We start from the raw sequence: 17,918 nt of genomic DNA, 5'->3' as shown, positions 1-17,918 counted from the left end.
AGGAAAATGTGGATGAGGCTACAGCAACTGTTAACATTTCCAATCTTCCCAACAATTTTATTCTTGTAATTAGAACATTCTCAGAAGAGGACCACCAGTGCTCCTAGTTGTCCACACACACAAACATTTGCATCCGTGGGGAAGTCCTGCCTGTACTGATGATAGAACAAGATTCTTTCCTAGATTCTTCTGTTCTACAGTGGGGAACACAGACACCCCTGCTAAATAAGTAAATACATACATACATAAATGGTGAACAGATAATGTCTTTGAAAATTCAATATATTGAAGTTTTTAATAAATGATACCCTTGAACCTTAGGATCAGAAGTGGGTGGTCAGCAACTGGTATGTCAGCAGCACTTGGAACCTGCTTGGAAATGCTGAACCTCAGGTCCTATCGACTTGCTGAATCAATATGCATTTTAATAGGATCTCCAGGTGATTTATAGGCATACTGAGGTTTGATTTTCACTGATCTAGAACATGCATTCTAACTCTGCCCACAATGTAACTATGTTCCTCTGTAAAACTTTACGTTCATGTCCTAAGTTTGTCTTAGATTTCTGTGCTCTGTGAGTTCTAACACTTAGAACAAAGCGGCACTGGATGGGAACAACGAATGGGATATGTGATACCTTAAAGCAACTGAGGCCAATAGGAAAAGGGGACCAGGAACTAGAGAAAAGTTTAGATCAAAAAGAATTAACCTAGAAGGTAACACCCACGCACAGGAAATTAATGTGAGTCAATGCCCTGTATAGCTATCCTTATCTCAACCAGCAAAACCCCTTGTTCCTTCCTATTATTGCTTATACTCTCTCTACAACAAAATTAGAGATAAGGGCAAAACAGTTTCTGCTGGGTATTGAGGGGGGGGAGCGGGAGGGGGCGGAGTGGGTGGTAAGGGAGGGGGTGGGGGCAGGGGGGAGAAATGAACCAAGCCTTGTATGCACATATGAATAATAAAAGAAAAAGGAAAAAAAAAAGTACCTCTAACACCACAAAAAAAAAAAAAAATAATGGGAAGTTCGTCATTCACAATTTGCCACAAACAGTACCATCACTAATGCTTCTGAGACTTCTAGGCCATCCTATAAAAGCTTGCTCAATCTATAATGTAGTGGAGAGGACTAGTTGTATTTTAATCATTGTTTTTGATGGAAAAAATGTGTTCCTCATTGTAACAGAAGAATCTAGGAAAGCCTGGATCTGCCACCAGTACAGGCAGGACTTCCCCATGGATGCAAATATGAAGCAAGCTCCACCACAGAGATTTACCCCTAGTTCGATCAAATTAATTTCTCCAAGTAGAAGAATGCAGAGGTGGCATTTGGAAAAGTATATCATGTACTCCGAGGGATATCAAAAATCAAATACATGTATGAAGTTGTGTTCTGGAAGCTAAGCAAATCCCAACTGTAGTAAATTTGATCAAATTCAAAGCACTGATGTCTGAACTGGCATTTTCTACTGTCTCATGACTCAGTGATACTTCTGGTCAACTGGAGAGAATTAACTCCTTTATGCTTTATTCATTGAAATTCTGTTTAAATTTTAGACTAATATAAACTTACTGCCTCAAAAAAGTACCTAGCTAATAGAAGTACAAAAAAGTAAAAACTTGCTGTAATTCATAAATGCAGAGACATGCAATTTCCTTTGTATTTTATGTAACAAGACTATATCATTCAACTTCATTTGCTGCCTCTCTAGTCATTACCCTAAAAATTTCCTTTCAAATATTTTGGATGCAAGTCAATGACTGTGTAATACTTGATGATAAGTAGATATAATTGATTACTCCATGAGGTGAAATTTTTGGTTGTTTTCTTTATCTCCTTTCTTAATAGTAAGTGATGCTGCAGCGAACATCCTTGTGCTTACTTTTTTCACTGCATCTCTCATAGGGATTGATTTTTGAAAGTGGAAATACTGACTTGGAATGTATCCATAGTTTTAAGTATTTGATGTGGCCATGTTGCCGTCCCTGAGGTTGGGCAAACTTAAGTTTCCATCAATGGCCAGAGCACCCACCTCAGATATTCTTTTCACCACAAAGTGTTGTTTTTTTTTTTTAAGCCTTTGAAAAGTGTAGAAAAGCCTAGACAGAAACATTTTTTATTTTGTATTTTCTACTGCCACTGCTAAAAACTGTGACAATTCAATGTTACCACTTGTGCTGCTTCTTTGTTGACTTATTTTTGCCTGCTTCTCCTTAAGAGTGCTAATATTTTCATTATTTGTTTGAAGAAACTTTTTATATAGTAAGGATAACAATCCATTATATTTGTAGCAAGTATATTTCCTAGTTGGTTATTTATTCTTTCTTTGTGAAGTGTAGTGACATTAGCACACTCTTTAACTCTAGTAACTCTACAGTGAACTCTATGAACCAACTATTTGATCCTTTACATTGCCCTGGTGCTTAGGAAATCCTTGTTTAGCCTAAATTTTGTTCTTGTGCAGTTTTATTTTTTAATTTTAACTCATATCCGGGAGAATTTTGGTGCATTGTATGAGGTGATGATATGATAGATTTTTCCAAATATCAAATGTTCTAAACATCCATTATTGAATAATCTAACCCCCCCTTGATTCCTGAGATTCCCATGAAATTATAGAGTTCTAAAGATCCCTTGGCCTGCTACTGGCCTCGCTATTCTGCTGTTTTGATCAGCCAGAACTACACTGCTTTAAAAATAAACAACAAAAACTAAAAAAAAATTGCTTTTTTAAAAATAGTAGCATAGAAATGGCTCTTTCCTACTGAAAGAAATTTGGGGTGGTATAAGTAAAAATAAATGAAAACTATAGATGCCAGCAGATTTATAAGAGAAGATAAAGGATGTGTGTAGAGATGGTTGAAAGAAGGGAAGGAAAGAGCAATAGTTGTAACGTGTTTTACCTGCACAGCACACAGAGACAAGACAGGCATGCAATGCAAAGGAAAAAGTTCAAGAGAAAAGTGAACAAACAGCAGGAAAATAGCACAAAAATGGAAGGGAAGAAAAAAATGGATAAATAACTGAGGATGTCCGAGAATGTAATAATGATTCAATTATTTACAGAGTACATTTTCAAGTATATAAAATGTACTTTTATAAAAAATGCAAAACACAAGGTGTAACCCATGGGATCAATAAAAAAACCAATGATATGCCAATATTAATAACAGAAGAAATAGACTGAGACAGAAACTGAAGCCTCCAGACTGGCAATCCACAGCCACTTCTCAGTTGTGGTTGGATTGATGATCAAAAGAATTTACAAGTGTAGAGTTGTATAGACTTAATTCTTGAAATTGGTAATATGTATTTAACTTTTCAGTTTGATATTTTTGCTTCTAATTGTTCTGTAGCTATTCAAACTCGGGCTTTCTTTAGATAGGTGACACAAAAAATGAGCTTCAGGGTTACATAATTGAGAGTCAATGGTTAGCAATCCTGTTTTGGGTATCCGGTTGACATGGATTAAGCCATAGTAGCCATGTGATTTTATGTAGGTTAGTTAATATATCTGGGTCAATTTCCCCAATTAAATAAGATCAATAATAAAAGGTGTTTCTATGATAATTAAATGAGGTAATTATAAAATCTCCAGCAGGGTAGGTGGTGCCTGACATTTACCTCTTATTTCAGTTTCTGGTCATTGAGCTTGCTGAGGGTAGGGACCCTGTGTCTTCTTTCTTGATTGTTCACTGGTACTTAAGTCAATGATGCATACATAAGAAATGCTCAATAAATACTGTTAAAAAAAGAAAATGAGGCTGGGTGCCAGTGGCTCATGCCTGTGATCCTAGCTACTTGGGAGCCTGAGCTTGGGAGGATTGCAGTTTGACATCAGCCAGGCAAATAGTTTGCATGATCCCACCTCCAAAAATAACCAGAGAAAAATGGCCTGGAGGTATGGCTCAAGTGGTGGGGCACCAACCTTGCAAGTGTGAAGCCCTGAGTTCAAACTCCAGTCCCACCAAAAAAAAAGAGAAAGAGTATTTGTATGGACTTTCAAATGCAATGTATTTTTTTTCCATTTGGCTCTGGTTTGGGGACTTTTCTTCGAGGGATAGTAAGTACAATTTTGGGCAAGGAGATAGTGGACCAGACACATAAATTTGCTTTTGAGGGTCCACTCTCTTAACAGGAATACTTTTTTGTCCAGAATCATTTTTAAAAGCGACTTCATTTAGAATGGGCCAGTGACTGTCAGCATCAGTTAATGAGGTGTGTTATGAGACAGCTTCAGGGGTGTCCGGCTATCAGCCTGGTAAAGGCAGGCGTGATGGGACTGAGGGCAGAAAAGCATGGCAGGTGCTGTATGTCTTGGAGAAAGAGACCAAGAGGAACAGTAGGAGGGCACAAAACAGACCTCCTCTACCATGCGGTTCTCCTTGAACTTGTTCCGCCTATTTTATTCTGCAAAAATTGTAAATCCAAATGGTGTTATGAAATGGAATTCTGTGGGAGGATTCCCACAGAATGTGGGATGTAAGATACACATCCATTATTATCCTGAAGTGTGCATTCTAAACCAAAGAGCTTCCTTTCAATTCCTTGATCTCAGGGTTTTGTTTTAAAGAAATGAGTTTGAATTCATCCTTGTGTTTCTCTTACCCAACCCTCCTAAGGACCAGGAGGAAAAAAGTTAAGGAAACTGTCCAAATAGTTCTATAAACCATATGTTCTCAAGCCTACTAGTCTACAGAAGCCAATGGCGAGACAGAATCTCACATTACAGTATACTGACATTTCACACTCTACTATTTGTCCACATTTTGTGGGGTTCCCTTTTGTGGCTGTTGTTTATTTTGGCAGTACTGGAGTTTAAACTGAGGGCTTTGAGCTTGCTAGGCAGGCTCTCTGCCATTAAAGCCATGCCTCCAGCCCATTTTCCTATGGTTATTTTTGCGATAGAGTCTCTCTTTTTGCCTAGGCTGGCCTGGACTGTGATTCTCCTCTTTTAAACGTCCCACCACACCTGAGATGACAGGTGTGGGCCATCACACCCTACTTCTTTCCTTTAAGTTGGAGTCTTGTGAACTTTTTTCCTCCACAGGCTGACCTGGAATGGCTATCCTCCTGATCTCAGCCTCCTGCATAGCTTGGGATGACAGGCATACAGTACCACACCCAGCTACTGGTTGAGATGGGGTCTCAAGAGCTTTTTGCCCAAACTGCTATCCCCTCGATCTCAGCCTCCCAAACACCTAGGTTTACAAGCCTGAGCCACCAGTGCTCAGCTGTTTGTTCACATTTCTGCTACCAGTTTCACCTGGCCTGTTTAGTCTGCTCAGCCCAATATACCAGGATCTGTGCATGACTGATAATAACAGTCAAATCACTCTCATAGCCTACCCATGTTTTTATCAACCAAGGTAGTAAAAGTGATTTGAATGTAGAAAGAACTATGACACAAAGAAAGCAGTTCCATCATCTTTAATGTTTTATCTTACCTTCTTTATCAGAGGGGCGGTTGTGCTCCTTTGAGGGTTCTTGGTGGCAGTGCTCTGACTTGGAGGGCTCCACCCTGGAGGTGCTCAGCTGTGTTGATTAGCTCAGTGATGGCCATCTATGGACACTGTAGAATTTTTGATCTAATATTAGGACAGCAGAATTTACTCCCCATGGGACTAGAGCAAGAAACTAAGAGGGAAGTGTCTGGGTTCTTGATTCAGTTGCTTCCTGAACTTGAACAAGCCCCTTCATCTTTCTTGCTTCTCCTTTTCACCTCATAGGGCGGATGTAATCATCTAGAGTACAAGCAATAGAGTACCAGGTTGTCGTGAGGCCTGGCTGGATTAAATGACTATATGTTTTATAAATCTAAAGGGATTTGGTGAGGACAGTGCAGATAAAAGGGACCAGGGCCTCGTACACAATGGGTGAGGCTGTTGGCTCTCTGCTAATGGGAACTCAAAGCAGGGCTATGCCAGAAACAGAATCTAAACCTACACAACACAGACTGACTTAGCTTTTGAAGTCCTTCCTTTCTTGAGGGTGGAATTTGTGATAGGAAGTGGGTTTGCTCAGGGTGGTGTCAGTTGTGCTGGGTGGAGTGTAGATGACCTGCTACTTTTGTTTCCATTTTTGAATTCCAGAGTTCTGTGAGGTTCTCTCATCTTGTTTCCTGTTTTTCCTAAAAGCCTGAATATCTTTTTTCCTGCAGGTGTTAGTAACTTCTTTATCCTTCCTGACAGTCTCAGCAATCACTGACTTTCATACGGGTTCTTTCGTCTGATGAGAGATGCATTAATGAACATAGATTGCCATAGCAAGGCACGTCTGTGTGAATGCTGGTGTGAGGTGTTCTTACTTGGGATGAGGATGTGAACCTCAAAAAAGGTACAGCTAATTTTAGGCTCAATTATATTTTAGAAACAATATACAGATTTGTTTTAGCATACATTTTTCATTAAATTGATGCCAATAAACCAACAATGAATAGTGAAAGCGATATTGAATAGTATGCTGAGAATGGCCAATGTTACTAAAAATAGCCTCATTATCGTAACGAATAATCACACCTGCATCTATGCACTTAATCTCTTCAATGATGTCTTAACAAAACCACGTATTTAAAAGCTTTCTCTTTTTAACTCTTTACATACTCCTGTTTAGAATTCATGGATAATAGCCATGCCATTTATTTTTATGTCCTTGGGGTTTGTATTAGATATTATTCTTTACTCAGCAAAAATTATAACTGGTTGGGGTAAGTGATAGCTTAGCCAGTGTCTCAGCTGGAATGATGGCTGCTCTATGACCTCTCTGGGGGTTATTCTGAGATGGAAAATCCTCACCCTCAACTGGAGTTTATCAACAGTAAGGAGAAACAAAAGGAATGCAATTTTCCAAGAGCCTTTTTTCATAAAATCTGTCTTCTGGAGACTGATTCTCAGAACACTTCAGTATAGAAAGAGGAATTATGTCAGAGAAAACCATTCCTTTGGAGACTAAGAATGCAGCTCAACACAGGTAAGAAGTCATGTAACTTAAAGTTTTAAAAATAAACCTTGAGCATGAAAGCTTTTCAGTGATTTAAAAAAAATGTTTTATGGCTTCAAGTATTGTTTATGTTTTTCTCACTTGGAAAGGAGTTTGCCAAAATCAATGACAGTCATGTGTTACTATTCACTTGAACTTCAGTCTCCACATTTTTTTGAACTTTTTCTAGATCATGTATTGCTTTAGAGACTTTTCCAGAAAAATTGCATGTGGTAATTGATGAATTATTGATACTACCTCACACATCATTTTTTGGAAATTATTGCATAAAACTGTAATAAATATAGCCACCCTACATCTTTTGACCAATGTAAATACTCTTTGAATTTTACCAAGTTTTGTTTTGCCAATTTTTTTACTATTTAAAAAAGGGAAATTTGCTGGATGTAAAAGTTATCTATAGTTATCCTCCTAGATCTCATGGAGAAGCTATAGATACGATTCAACATATTTGGCTGTTAGGAAATCTACGATGTCAATGCACAGAGAGAATAAACTGTGAGAATAATGCACAGGAAGTTTCTTTGTGTCATTTCCATGTATATATAGACTATAGCCCAAATTGGTTCATCTCCTCTATTTTTCTTCTTTCTACCATAGTCCCTTTTTTCTATTGTGGCTTCAACACACATAAACCCTTACACAACAGAAACAATTAAAAGGTAGGAATCACTACATACCTCCCACCTCCCTCTTTTATGCCTGACTTCAATAGTATCTTTTGCACAAAGACTTTCCATAGTAGCATTAATTCAAATGATGGCATTCCTTGGATGAAGGCCCTGCAATAGTTTCTCATCTAAGAATGATTCCAAAGTCCCCACCTTGGCTTAACAGAAATTATCACATAATTTATCATCCAAATGGACTATTTTTTGTAATGAAAGGGGCCTTAAAAGTAATTATATCACAGTACCAGTTGTAGCCCAGGGTTGTTCCTGCCCAGAGGACCTACGTGAATGAGTCAGCCCACTCTCTCAGCGCTCATATTCTGTCCTTGTCTCCTTCTCTCAGTCCTCACTTAGCAACAGCCACAGCGACCTACTGGATGCTTGTCAAATTTAACAAGCATGCCCCAGCTGCCTGGAATGTTCTTCCCTGAGATATCTGCATGCTTTACTCTTTTCACTTAATCCAGGTCTCTACTCAAAGCTCATCTGTTAGCGAGAACTTTGCTGATCTCCTCCTAAAATAGCATATCTCTTCCCCTGTTCATGCACTCCTTCTCACCCTGATTTTTCTTCAATGTACTCATTACATCCTGACATATTATATATTTGTGTATATGTGTGTGTGTATGTATGTGTGTGTATATAGTACCAGGGGGTCACCTCCATCAGCGGATGAACCTGAGTTTGATGCTCAGGTTTTTATTCCTCCTTGATGAATGAAAACAGCACATTTGTGGAAGAATAAATTGTGTAGAACTGGAGCCTGGGTTAGGGCAAAGAGCAATTTTTGGATGGAAATTAAGTGAGAATGCTTATAATCTAAGAAATAAGTGATAGGCAGCATATTACATGATGAGAAGAATGAGGAAGACATTTTGACAAACTTGAATGGTAAAGATGGCATTCTAGAATTGATGACAGACTAAAATGCTTTTACATCTGTTTGTATGACATGTACTCCCTGGTAATGCATATTTTATATCCATTTAGGTTATCTACCATGTGTTTTGACTCAACTAAATTTTGAAAAATTATTAAATTTTGAAAAATAATTCAAAATTTTGTAGCAGCTTCTACTACAAAAAGGAAATAAATCCATTAATAGATGTCATCTTAGAAGTAATAACATAATTATCAGAACACCATCTCTTTTTTATACTTTATTTTTATTATTGTTGTACTTGGGGTACATTGTGACATTTACAAATTTCTTACAATTTGCCATAGTTTAATTCACCCCCTCTGTCATTCTCCTGGAATAGTTTCAACAGGTCTCATTTTTCCATTTACATACATGTGTACAGAATTATGCCAGGTATTATTTTAAGGGTTTTAGAGTTATTATCTCATTTAGTCACCCCAACAAACCTTTATGGTATACATATTCCCATTTTCCCAATTTACAATGAGGTAACTAAGGCATAGAGGGGTGAAGGCAGTCTAACTTCAGAGCCCATGCTCCTAACTCATTAACTTTTGCATATTGTGCAATTCATCAGTTGTTTTTATTGCTATGGCCACTATCAGTTTATTATTCCCAGTAGTCCCTATATTCCAAAAGAAGTATCCCAATAGCTCCCTCTGATTTCTCTGGAAAATTCTAAATGTAACTTTTATGATTCAGTTTACTTACACCACTACCAGCGGTTTTGCTCTCAGCTTTTATCATGATGTGTTTTTATCTTGCATCTTTACTTCATTATTTATGGTTTGCCTTTTCTTACTGAAATCACAGCTTCTGGAGGGCAGGGGCATCTTTATCTTGCTCACTGCTATTTTCCTAATGCATAGATGCCTGCTATGTAGCAATACCCAATAATGATTGACTGCATGAATAAATAATGAGCTGTACTAAAACTATCTCTTTTTTTGGTATATAGTTCATGTGATTCAACCAGTCATCCAATATTTATAAGCACCATTTCTGTGCCTGGCACTATTTAGTTCACAGCATTTACTAAATGCCAGGTCTTCTTCTAAGTACTTTATGCAACTCTTAATCTTTACAATCACCCTATGAGGTGAGCTGCAAAGATCCAGAAATATTAAGACATAGCCCCTTTCCTAAAAAACCTTCAAGTGTAGTTGAGAAATAATACTGATGGAAGTCAGATAATTAGAAAACAATATAAGTTTATAACATGAGCCTCTAATTATTGGATTTTGAGTTATAATTACATTTTGAGGAAAGAAAAATATAGATATTCTTTCAACTTCTAAAAGAAATTGATAATTCATCTTGGTCTTAAGAGATGGGAAGAATTTGGAGCGATAAAGGGATGCTATTTGAGGATAGAACAAGTGAATTAAGGTACAAAACAAGGATGACCTTTGGAGTCTGGGAATAATGGTATATGTGATTGGGCAGGAAGGGAGAAACCAGACCAAGAACAGGTTTAAAACCCAGACAAAGTTGGATCAGAGGTGGCTTTAATCAATGATTCAGTGGGTGTGAATGTGTGGGTGTGTGGCCATAATATAAAGTCAGGAAATTAAGTCATTCCAAGCTTACTGTATGGGTGATATGGATAAAAGTATAGAGCACTTATCTTATTTTCCTAGCAGATAATAATCAGTCACTAAATGATTACTATTATTACTACTGCTAAAGATAATAGCAGAGAAAGTTTTGCCTTGAATATTTAATCTGAATAGACACACTAATTCTAAATTATTTATATCGGCTCTAGCTAATTTGTCTTTATGAAGCTGAATTCAGTTTAACCAATAATAGTATTGATTAAGACATACACACAAGATTTTGTTGAAAACTGAATAGATCTTACATATACTCCAGCAAAAAAAAAAATGTTTTCATGGCATACCCATTGATACAGTTGAAAAATAGTCAAATGAAAAGGTCTTCAAACTACTAGCTCTCTCTATTTCATTTAAAAGGTGTTATTTGCAACTCTACAGAATCCAGTTATAGCTTTATGATTCCCCGTGGAGGATATTTCACTGAAATTCAGTTTATATAAAAACAGGCATTTCCCAGAGGGATAAACAGAGAAGACATAATCACCTTTGCAAGATCTTCTATAAATTTCAAAGGCATGAAACTGCCTGTAAGGTTCACATTTTGTTTTGTTTTTGGGGGTGATGACAAAGGAGGCAGAGATTAAATAAACTGTAACTCAAAAAGCTTTTACTACTTTAACATTAAAAACATTCCATCTACGTATATTGCACCAATTTCCTTAGTACAATGTATTTTAACTAACTATTCTCCAAAGTGATTGTGGAGTTAATAGTGCACTGTGTAATTAATTATTATTCTAGATGAAGAAAACTAGGTCACGGTTTTGAAAGAACTAGATGTAGAGGCCTGAGCAACATGGTTTCTGTAAAGGGAAGGACTAAAAACTTAAGCAGAAAAAAATGGGAAGAGAAAGCAAGGGGAGAAGGAGAAAAAATCTTCTTGAGTCTTTTGAAGGGTTTGAAGCCAAGAATTTGAATTAAAGTTAAAACATGAGTGAGAAACCACTTAAATTCCTGCATGCAGTTTGCTTATTGCTCATGTCCACCAAAGTAGAAAACATTTTCTTTATGCAACACCCTGGACCTGCTCCATCTAATTAAGAGACAGAAAGGTCATCTACACACACAAAAGGGCACTGCCTTTGTTACTGAATAGCTGGATTAATCTTTTAACAAAGCCTTAAATATTTCTAATTTTCTTTGCCCTTAAACCTTGGAATTAACTAGACTTTCTGCCACGTGCTCCTCTTCTCCATTTCTCCTCTCCTTTCTCTCTGACTGGCCTACAGTTTCAGTCATCCCACGTTGTCCCTCTGTGCCCCTTGCACAATCATCCCTCTTGAGTGGGGCTTTGTGGACAAAGCCACTCTTTACTTTAGCCTGTGGTCTTTGCAGCATGTTGCCAAAAGTTCCCTTCCCTTCCTGAGGGCTTTTATGCAACTTGTGACACACGTGGTTTCTCGCAATAGGATTAACTTTGGGTGAAAGTGCATTGAATATTTTGAGTGCAAGTCACTGTTTGCTTTTCTGGTTGGTAAAGTACATAATGACTTAAGCAATACCTGTGCATTTTAGTTTAGGGTGTGGATATTCTGTGACACAGGTGTCAACTCTTGCTTTTACTTGAGCACGATTGCCGAAAGTCTGGTTGCAATCAGTTTGCTTTAGTCTGTGTAGACAACTATATATCAACTCAAGTGGAAGGAACTGCCTCTAGTATTCCAGAGTGGTTGGTTCTCTGCAGCTCTGCAGCCCTATCATGAAATGAAACCATTCCCAATGTTTCCTACATGTAGAGTGCCTTGGCATCTGCTGCCCCAACCTTCCTCCAACTGCTCCCCTCGTGGTGCTAGGTGAAGTCGGTTCATGGTTTTCATCTCATTGGAACAGCAGGCAAATGCTGAGAGCAGACCAGGGTCAGGGGTCCACAATTGCAAAGCAGCCATGACAAGCTCTGGGAAAGAAAAATAATTGTTGAACACCCCCATATATGTTAAAGCCCTGCCCCCACCTTGACTCAAGGATATTATTGTGAATCTTAGCAAAACACAGCAATGGTGCTTATTCAGGCTTCTGAACTTGTCTGTGAATCTGAACATGCTTTTAAGGTGAGCTAAGGTGTTTATACTGAGTGGATATATTTAACTCCATTTATTCCTACATCTGCATTCTGGCTTTATTCCACAGATTTCCAGCAGTTCCAGCAGCTTTGGAGTTAGTGTCCCTGATGCATTTGCCTCTGACCTCTGACCTCAACTTCTGTGTTATTTTCAGCTGTTCTTTGACAAGGGACTCCAACAGCTGCTGCTTAATACCACCGACAACTTGTGACACATGCAGAATTTCTAGCAATAGGATTAATCTGGCGATCTTGGGCCCCAGTTTGAAGCTGGTTATAATTTTCCTGCTCAAGGGGTAGAAGTGGGGAATAAAAACCAAGCCTGAAGTAGCCTGCAGTACAGTGCTATCTTAAAAAAAAAAAAATTGTAGCAAAATGTACCTAGTGTTAACCTTCAATCAAACAACAGCAGGAACAAAAACATTTTCTTGTTGCAATTAAAAAGTAACCAGTGTTTTGCTTTCTAGTAGATGTAATAACTGAATTTGAAAATGTTGCTCCAGAGTGGAAGTCACAATGAAATCCTGAAATGATTGGTATCTATTGACAAATGCTAGTTGAAAAATAAATTTCATGCCCCTCTGAGGCTCTCTAGGTTAGTGGTGGAATGGATAAGGGGTTGGCCTACAGATCAAAAGAAATCTGAGGCTCTGAGAAATGCTACCATTCCAAATTTCATTTGGCAAAGGGGAGGAAGTTTTTAAAAAGCAGATTAATCTAAAAATATATTCTGAGCAATTTTGTGTCTTAACCCCAACACAAATACCAGAGCTTTTTTTTTTTCAATGTACTTTTTTGGTAGTTTTCTTCGCATGAGGACGACTTGAAAAAATTTGAGAAGATTGATATCCAGGTCACTGACTTGCTAGTTTCAAAGTCCATAGTTACAACTGTTTAGTTTCAATGGCAAAAGTAATTTGGGTTGTCAGGATGTAATTTTTTTTTTTCCATTTGCTATCAAACATCAGCTGATAGGCAAAGAACTCAAAGCTGTCCTTCACGTTTCAGATAATGGCAAAAATAACAGGCACTCAGCGTTACCATACTAGGGGTGTGGCTCTTTTCCCGTTCGCTCCTCTCTCTCTGTCTCTCATGATAAACTCAATGGGGTGTCTATTTTTAACCTCCTGTTCTTTCCCTTTGGCAGAGTAGTCAGCGCAGCAGAGTTCTCTCCCTGAATGAATCCTAGTCACCTAGGTGGTTGCCTTCTGAAATGAACAGTAGACACACTTCTGTGCAAAGGCTGCCCAAGGTTTAAGCTCTGATTCTAAGGTACCATGTCTGGCCAACGAGATCCTGGTGTGGGGTTTTCCACGACAACTGTCAGTTCAGTAGCTGTGCAGGCTGGGGACTCCAAAATCGTGATAGCTGTCATAAAGGTAAGCTAACAACTTTCTTATTTCTGTGTGGCCGTGGGGTTCTTGCCATGTGTTGAGATCACAAATATAATGCACACTGGCAGGACACGGGGCATAGCAGATATCAGCCAAGTGCTTTTGCTTCTTACTTGCTTTTGCAAGTAAGAGAAACTTTTCCTAAGTTTTAGTAAGTTGACAGTTTCTCTTTCCTTTTTAGATAGCCAAAAATTATCTACAGCAGCTTGATTTTAAAAAAAAAAAAACACCATATACTTTCAATTTGATCTTTAAAGGCAAGGCAGGTGTGATTGGAGGGTGAGGATTGCGAGCTGAAGAGGCTGGTGGGACTGGGTGATGCCTGTGATTTTTGAGAGTGGATGTGCTAGAGGCCAGAGGAGGCAGGTCAGAGGGTCGCATTGTCTTGAGTATGATGGAGCCCAGGAAACATCTAGGCTCCTAGATGTTCTGATGTGTGCCTCCCCCCAACCCTCTCCCCAGCACTGGTTTTTGACATGGTAAAGGCACTGCTAAATCCTTGTCATCTTGTTAAGGGAGTAAAGACCCTGCCTCAGAAGATGTAAACTGCAGGCAACCTGGTGAACAAAGTGGTGCTCTCCAGCAATTTGGTTACTTTTAGGATCCTAGGAAGCTCACTTGAATGGCTGTTCTGGCCTTTTGTTAGAGCAAAGACAACAAGGCCTGTTTAATTTAATTTAATTACTTCAAATTTTATTGATAGTTTGAAAATTTATAACAGGAAAACAACTTGACATTGAGCAAAACGAAGCACTTTGGAGGCAGAGTGCAGGGCTCCTAGACAGGCCAATCTGCCAGTGCTGTTGAGACCTACTCTTCCATAACCAGGCTGACTCCCTCACCTACTTATGAGGGAAAATAGGCAAATTCACCATTTAAAAGAAATTAATGTTTCTTTTCCTCAAATATGAAACATCTTAAAGCAGGATGAACAGTAATGCTTAGGGACTAAGTGACAGGAGAATCAGAGGTATATTGAATATAAGGGGAAAAACCCATTTAAATTTCACTGTGAACTCTTACTTTAGCCAAGCTCTGGTTCTCAGAATGCAACCTTGCACTGCCTCCCCAGCTCTCTTACCTCACTGCCATCTCCATAAAAACATTCTTCAAGCTGTTCAGAGTGGAAAGTCCATCTGAATGGAACAGCAATGCCTGTGTCTGACCTATAGTGAAGTTCAATTTGTGTTTGTGGAATTTACTATTTTTATGGAATTTGGTTTTGTGGGAATACTGTTGTGTGAATTATTCTGTGACGTTGTAATATGTAATAATGCATAATCCACTGCATGTATTTCTCATTTGTGAATTTTATTAATTTCAAATCCAACATGCCAAGAGAGAAGAATTTAACCTAAGAATGGGTTTATATTAGACCTACTATATTTCAAATAAGTTAGGCCCATCTCTGGGAAGAAGAAAATATTCCCCAGTATTACAAGAATTAAAAAAATAAAAAAAGGAGAAGGGTGAGGAAGAAGAGGAACTAAAAATGCATTTTATTTCATTTTTATTTTTAGTGTGGCAAATGGGTGCAACTTCAATTGGCCGAATCACAGCCCAATCTTCTAGAAATTGGGAGTAGTCAAGATGAAACCAAAAAATTACTTCATGATCATGAATTTCTTTTGGCCAAGCTCAAGGTAAGAAACTAAGCAGATGCAAAGTCTTTATTTTTGTTGTTTTTTTTTTTCCCTGGTACTGGGATTTGAACTCAGGGCCTTGCTTGCTAAGATGCAAAGTTCAAAAGAAGAAAAAAGGCTCTTTCTTACACTTCCTCTTGATTCTTCTGGGGTCACTGGCCTTGCTGTGGCCATTTTAATATAGTGCTAGGTGGATAATGGGATACCACTACTATTGTTATGGGCAAACATCAACATTGGAGACAAGTAACAAGATTTTTAAAAATTTTTCCTTAATATAATAGAAAGTATGGAGTGGTAATACTTTCATTGTGGAGAAAGAAGTAATTTTTTTCCTGGCCACTTCAGTGGCCATTCCATGCACGACACTGTCAGTTAAAACAGTGACCAGAAAGTCAAGCATCCCGTTGCTAATGATGCCTCGTAGTAAGAATATTTTAGAGGCTTTTCCTCTTATGTACTACCAAAAATATGTGACTTTTGTGATTAGTATTAAGAGCTATTGAAACCAAATAACATATTTAGTAAAATCAGACTTGTCATTATTCAGTTAACATTGTAAAAACAACATTGAATTGAGATTGTCAGGTAAGGTCAAGGCCAGCTGCATAATTTGTGGGGTGCAAAATGAAAATGTGGGGTCCATTGTTCAAAAAACAAGAAGACTGTACTTGATCTGTCACAGTGCCTTTTATTTGCTATTTAATGCCTGGCTCGTTCAGGCTCAGGGTTATGTGTGGGTGACTGCAGACCCTCATGGATGCCCAACGTTGGCTGTAACTTAGTCAGTACAGTCTGTTTGGACCTGACCTTACTGAACAGGGTTGAAGCAGTAGATAAGACAATAGACAGTCCCCATCCCCTGAAGGTAGGATAACTGTGAAGTTTCAGTTCCTAGTACATTCTCTGTTGTCCCATGGGACTTCACTTATGAAACACAAATTCAAAGAAAAAGAATCCTTTACAATTTCAAGACAAGAACAGGTGGAGAATGAAACTCCACATTGTCTCTCTCTTAGAATGGAGCCCTCTGATGCAGCCAGCCCCGTAAGTAATAACACTCTTAAATAAATGAATGTTCTCGCTAACATCAAAGAGGTTTGATAAAGATTAAGTCCTGCAATTGAGGCTGGATAGAGTAGGAAGACAGGACACGAGAAGTAGAAATCAGGAATTCAGAAACAAAACATGGCATTAATGTATAACTTGACTAGAATTTGCTTGGTCCACTCCCTTCTTTTTATCTCAAAGATGATCATTTAAAGTCACAAGAAGCAAAAATCTATGTTGCAAGGACTTGGAGTTACTTAATATCTCTAGGCTGAACTGATAAGGTCAAAACGATAAAGGAATGATTGAGATGTACACTGCACCTAGAACAAAGGGGACCACTTCTAAAGAATGTTTACCTGGATCCCCTGCCCAGTTCTTCTCAGCATTTATACCCCTGCTGAACCAGCTCACCTGTGCCCTTCCTATACGCCTGTGCCTTGCCTATGAGGTGTGTCTGTACTTTGTGCTTTAACTTGCTGAGTAAATCCCTATCAGACTTTTATCCTGCATCTTGAAAATTCTTTTCCAAAAACCTAAAAAGGCCTAGTTGAGGTTGGCCTTTCCCTCGTGGGGATGACCTCCTTGAGACACTCACCACACCTCAATAACGCAATGACCGGCATGCTCTATGATTTTAGTACTTTAATATTACTGGCTTCTTTGAATATCCTGGGTGAAATTTTTACTTGATTTCTAACTCAGAGGCAGGCCTACATATCTTCTTCTGATATCATATCTGAAGATATGTAGACAGTGGTTTTCTGATTGAGTGATGGTAAAAGTAACTGAATGAACCAGACTGAAAACTTGAATTAATATTGAAGAAGACAGTTATCAAAACCTAGGGTTTCTTGCCCTGTGGTTCAGCTCCTTGTTCTGGTGTCTGGGCTCTGAACTGTCTTTCAATGTAGCAATCCCTGATCATCAGGAAGGCTTGAATATACTGAAAAACACATTACAATGTGAAAGAACATGGGACAGAAATCAAAACGCCTATGTGTAGCTCTAATTATTCCACAAACCAGTGTAATTTGACTAACAATGCAAGGTCTTCCTGTTGCACAGAAAGCTTGTGTAATTTGTCTTGAATCCCAGTTGGAAACCCAGTACTACCTCACCACTCTCTCTCTCTCTCTCTCTCATTCTTGGAGGTTTGCTTCCTCAGGGATCCCTGTGCCCCTGTCTCCTTGTATACACTTGCCTACTGCTAATCTGGACTTCAAATCACATCCTTTCTCCAGTTCCCAGCAACAATTCAAGCCACACAGGATTTTCTAGTCCACTGATGAATCGTTAAGTGGTGGAGAGGCTCACAACAGTTTTGGTCTTTCCGGTTATGTTTCTTCTCTCACTTTAAGACAACTAACTCAGGTAGAGCAATGCAGCTCTCTCCCCACCTCCTTTGCTCAGAGTTACATACCCAAATTCACCCAGGTGCTCAACTGCAAAAGGTTTTCCATTTAACAGGATCCATCCTCCTTAGAAGGAGGTTCTGGGTTCTAAATGTCCTGACCTTTTATGCCAGTCCCTAGGTCATGGATCAGATACTGAAGT

The 17,918-nt window shown here is 38.5% G+C and overlaps 1 protein-coding gene across 9 annotated transcripts in view; it reads left to right on the top strand.

Moving 5' to 3' along the window:
- The first annotated feature begins 13,200 nt into the window (after positions 1-13,200).
- Positions 13,201-17,918, top strand: part of Ccdc141 (coiled-coil domain containing 141) — a 185,997-nt gene continuing 181,279 nt past the window's right edge. For 4 of the 9 annotated variants that reach the window (XM_074071189.1, XM_074071188.1, XM_074071187.1 and 1 more), the window contains exons 1-2: positions 13,202-13,653; positions 15,189-15,311. In XM_074071189.1, coding sequence (XP_073927290.1) covers positions 13,552-13,653; positions 15,189-15,311 — 225 coding nt within the window. In that variant the 5' untranslated portion in view covers positions 13,202-13,551. Of the gene's footprint in view, positions 13,654-15,188; positions 15,312-17,918 lie in introns of all 9 variants that reach the window. The other 5 variants (XM_074071190.1, XM_074071191.1, XM_074071193.1 and 2 more) reach the window with 5 other exon arrangements.

Source organism: Castor canadensis, chromosome 4 (genome assembly GCF_047511655.1).
Source record: "Castor canadensis chromosome 4, mCasCan1.hap1v2, whole genome shotgun sequence".
Classification (NCBI taxonomy): Eukaryota; Metazoa; Chordata; class Mammalia; order Rodentia; family Castoridae; genus Castor; species Castor canadensis.
This window is presented reverse-complemented; position numbering and strand designations above follow the sequence as displayed.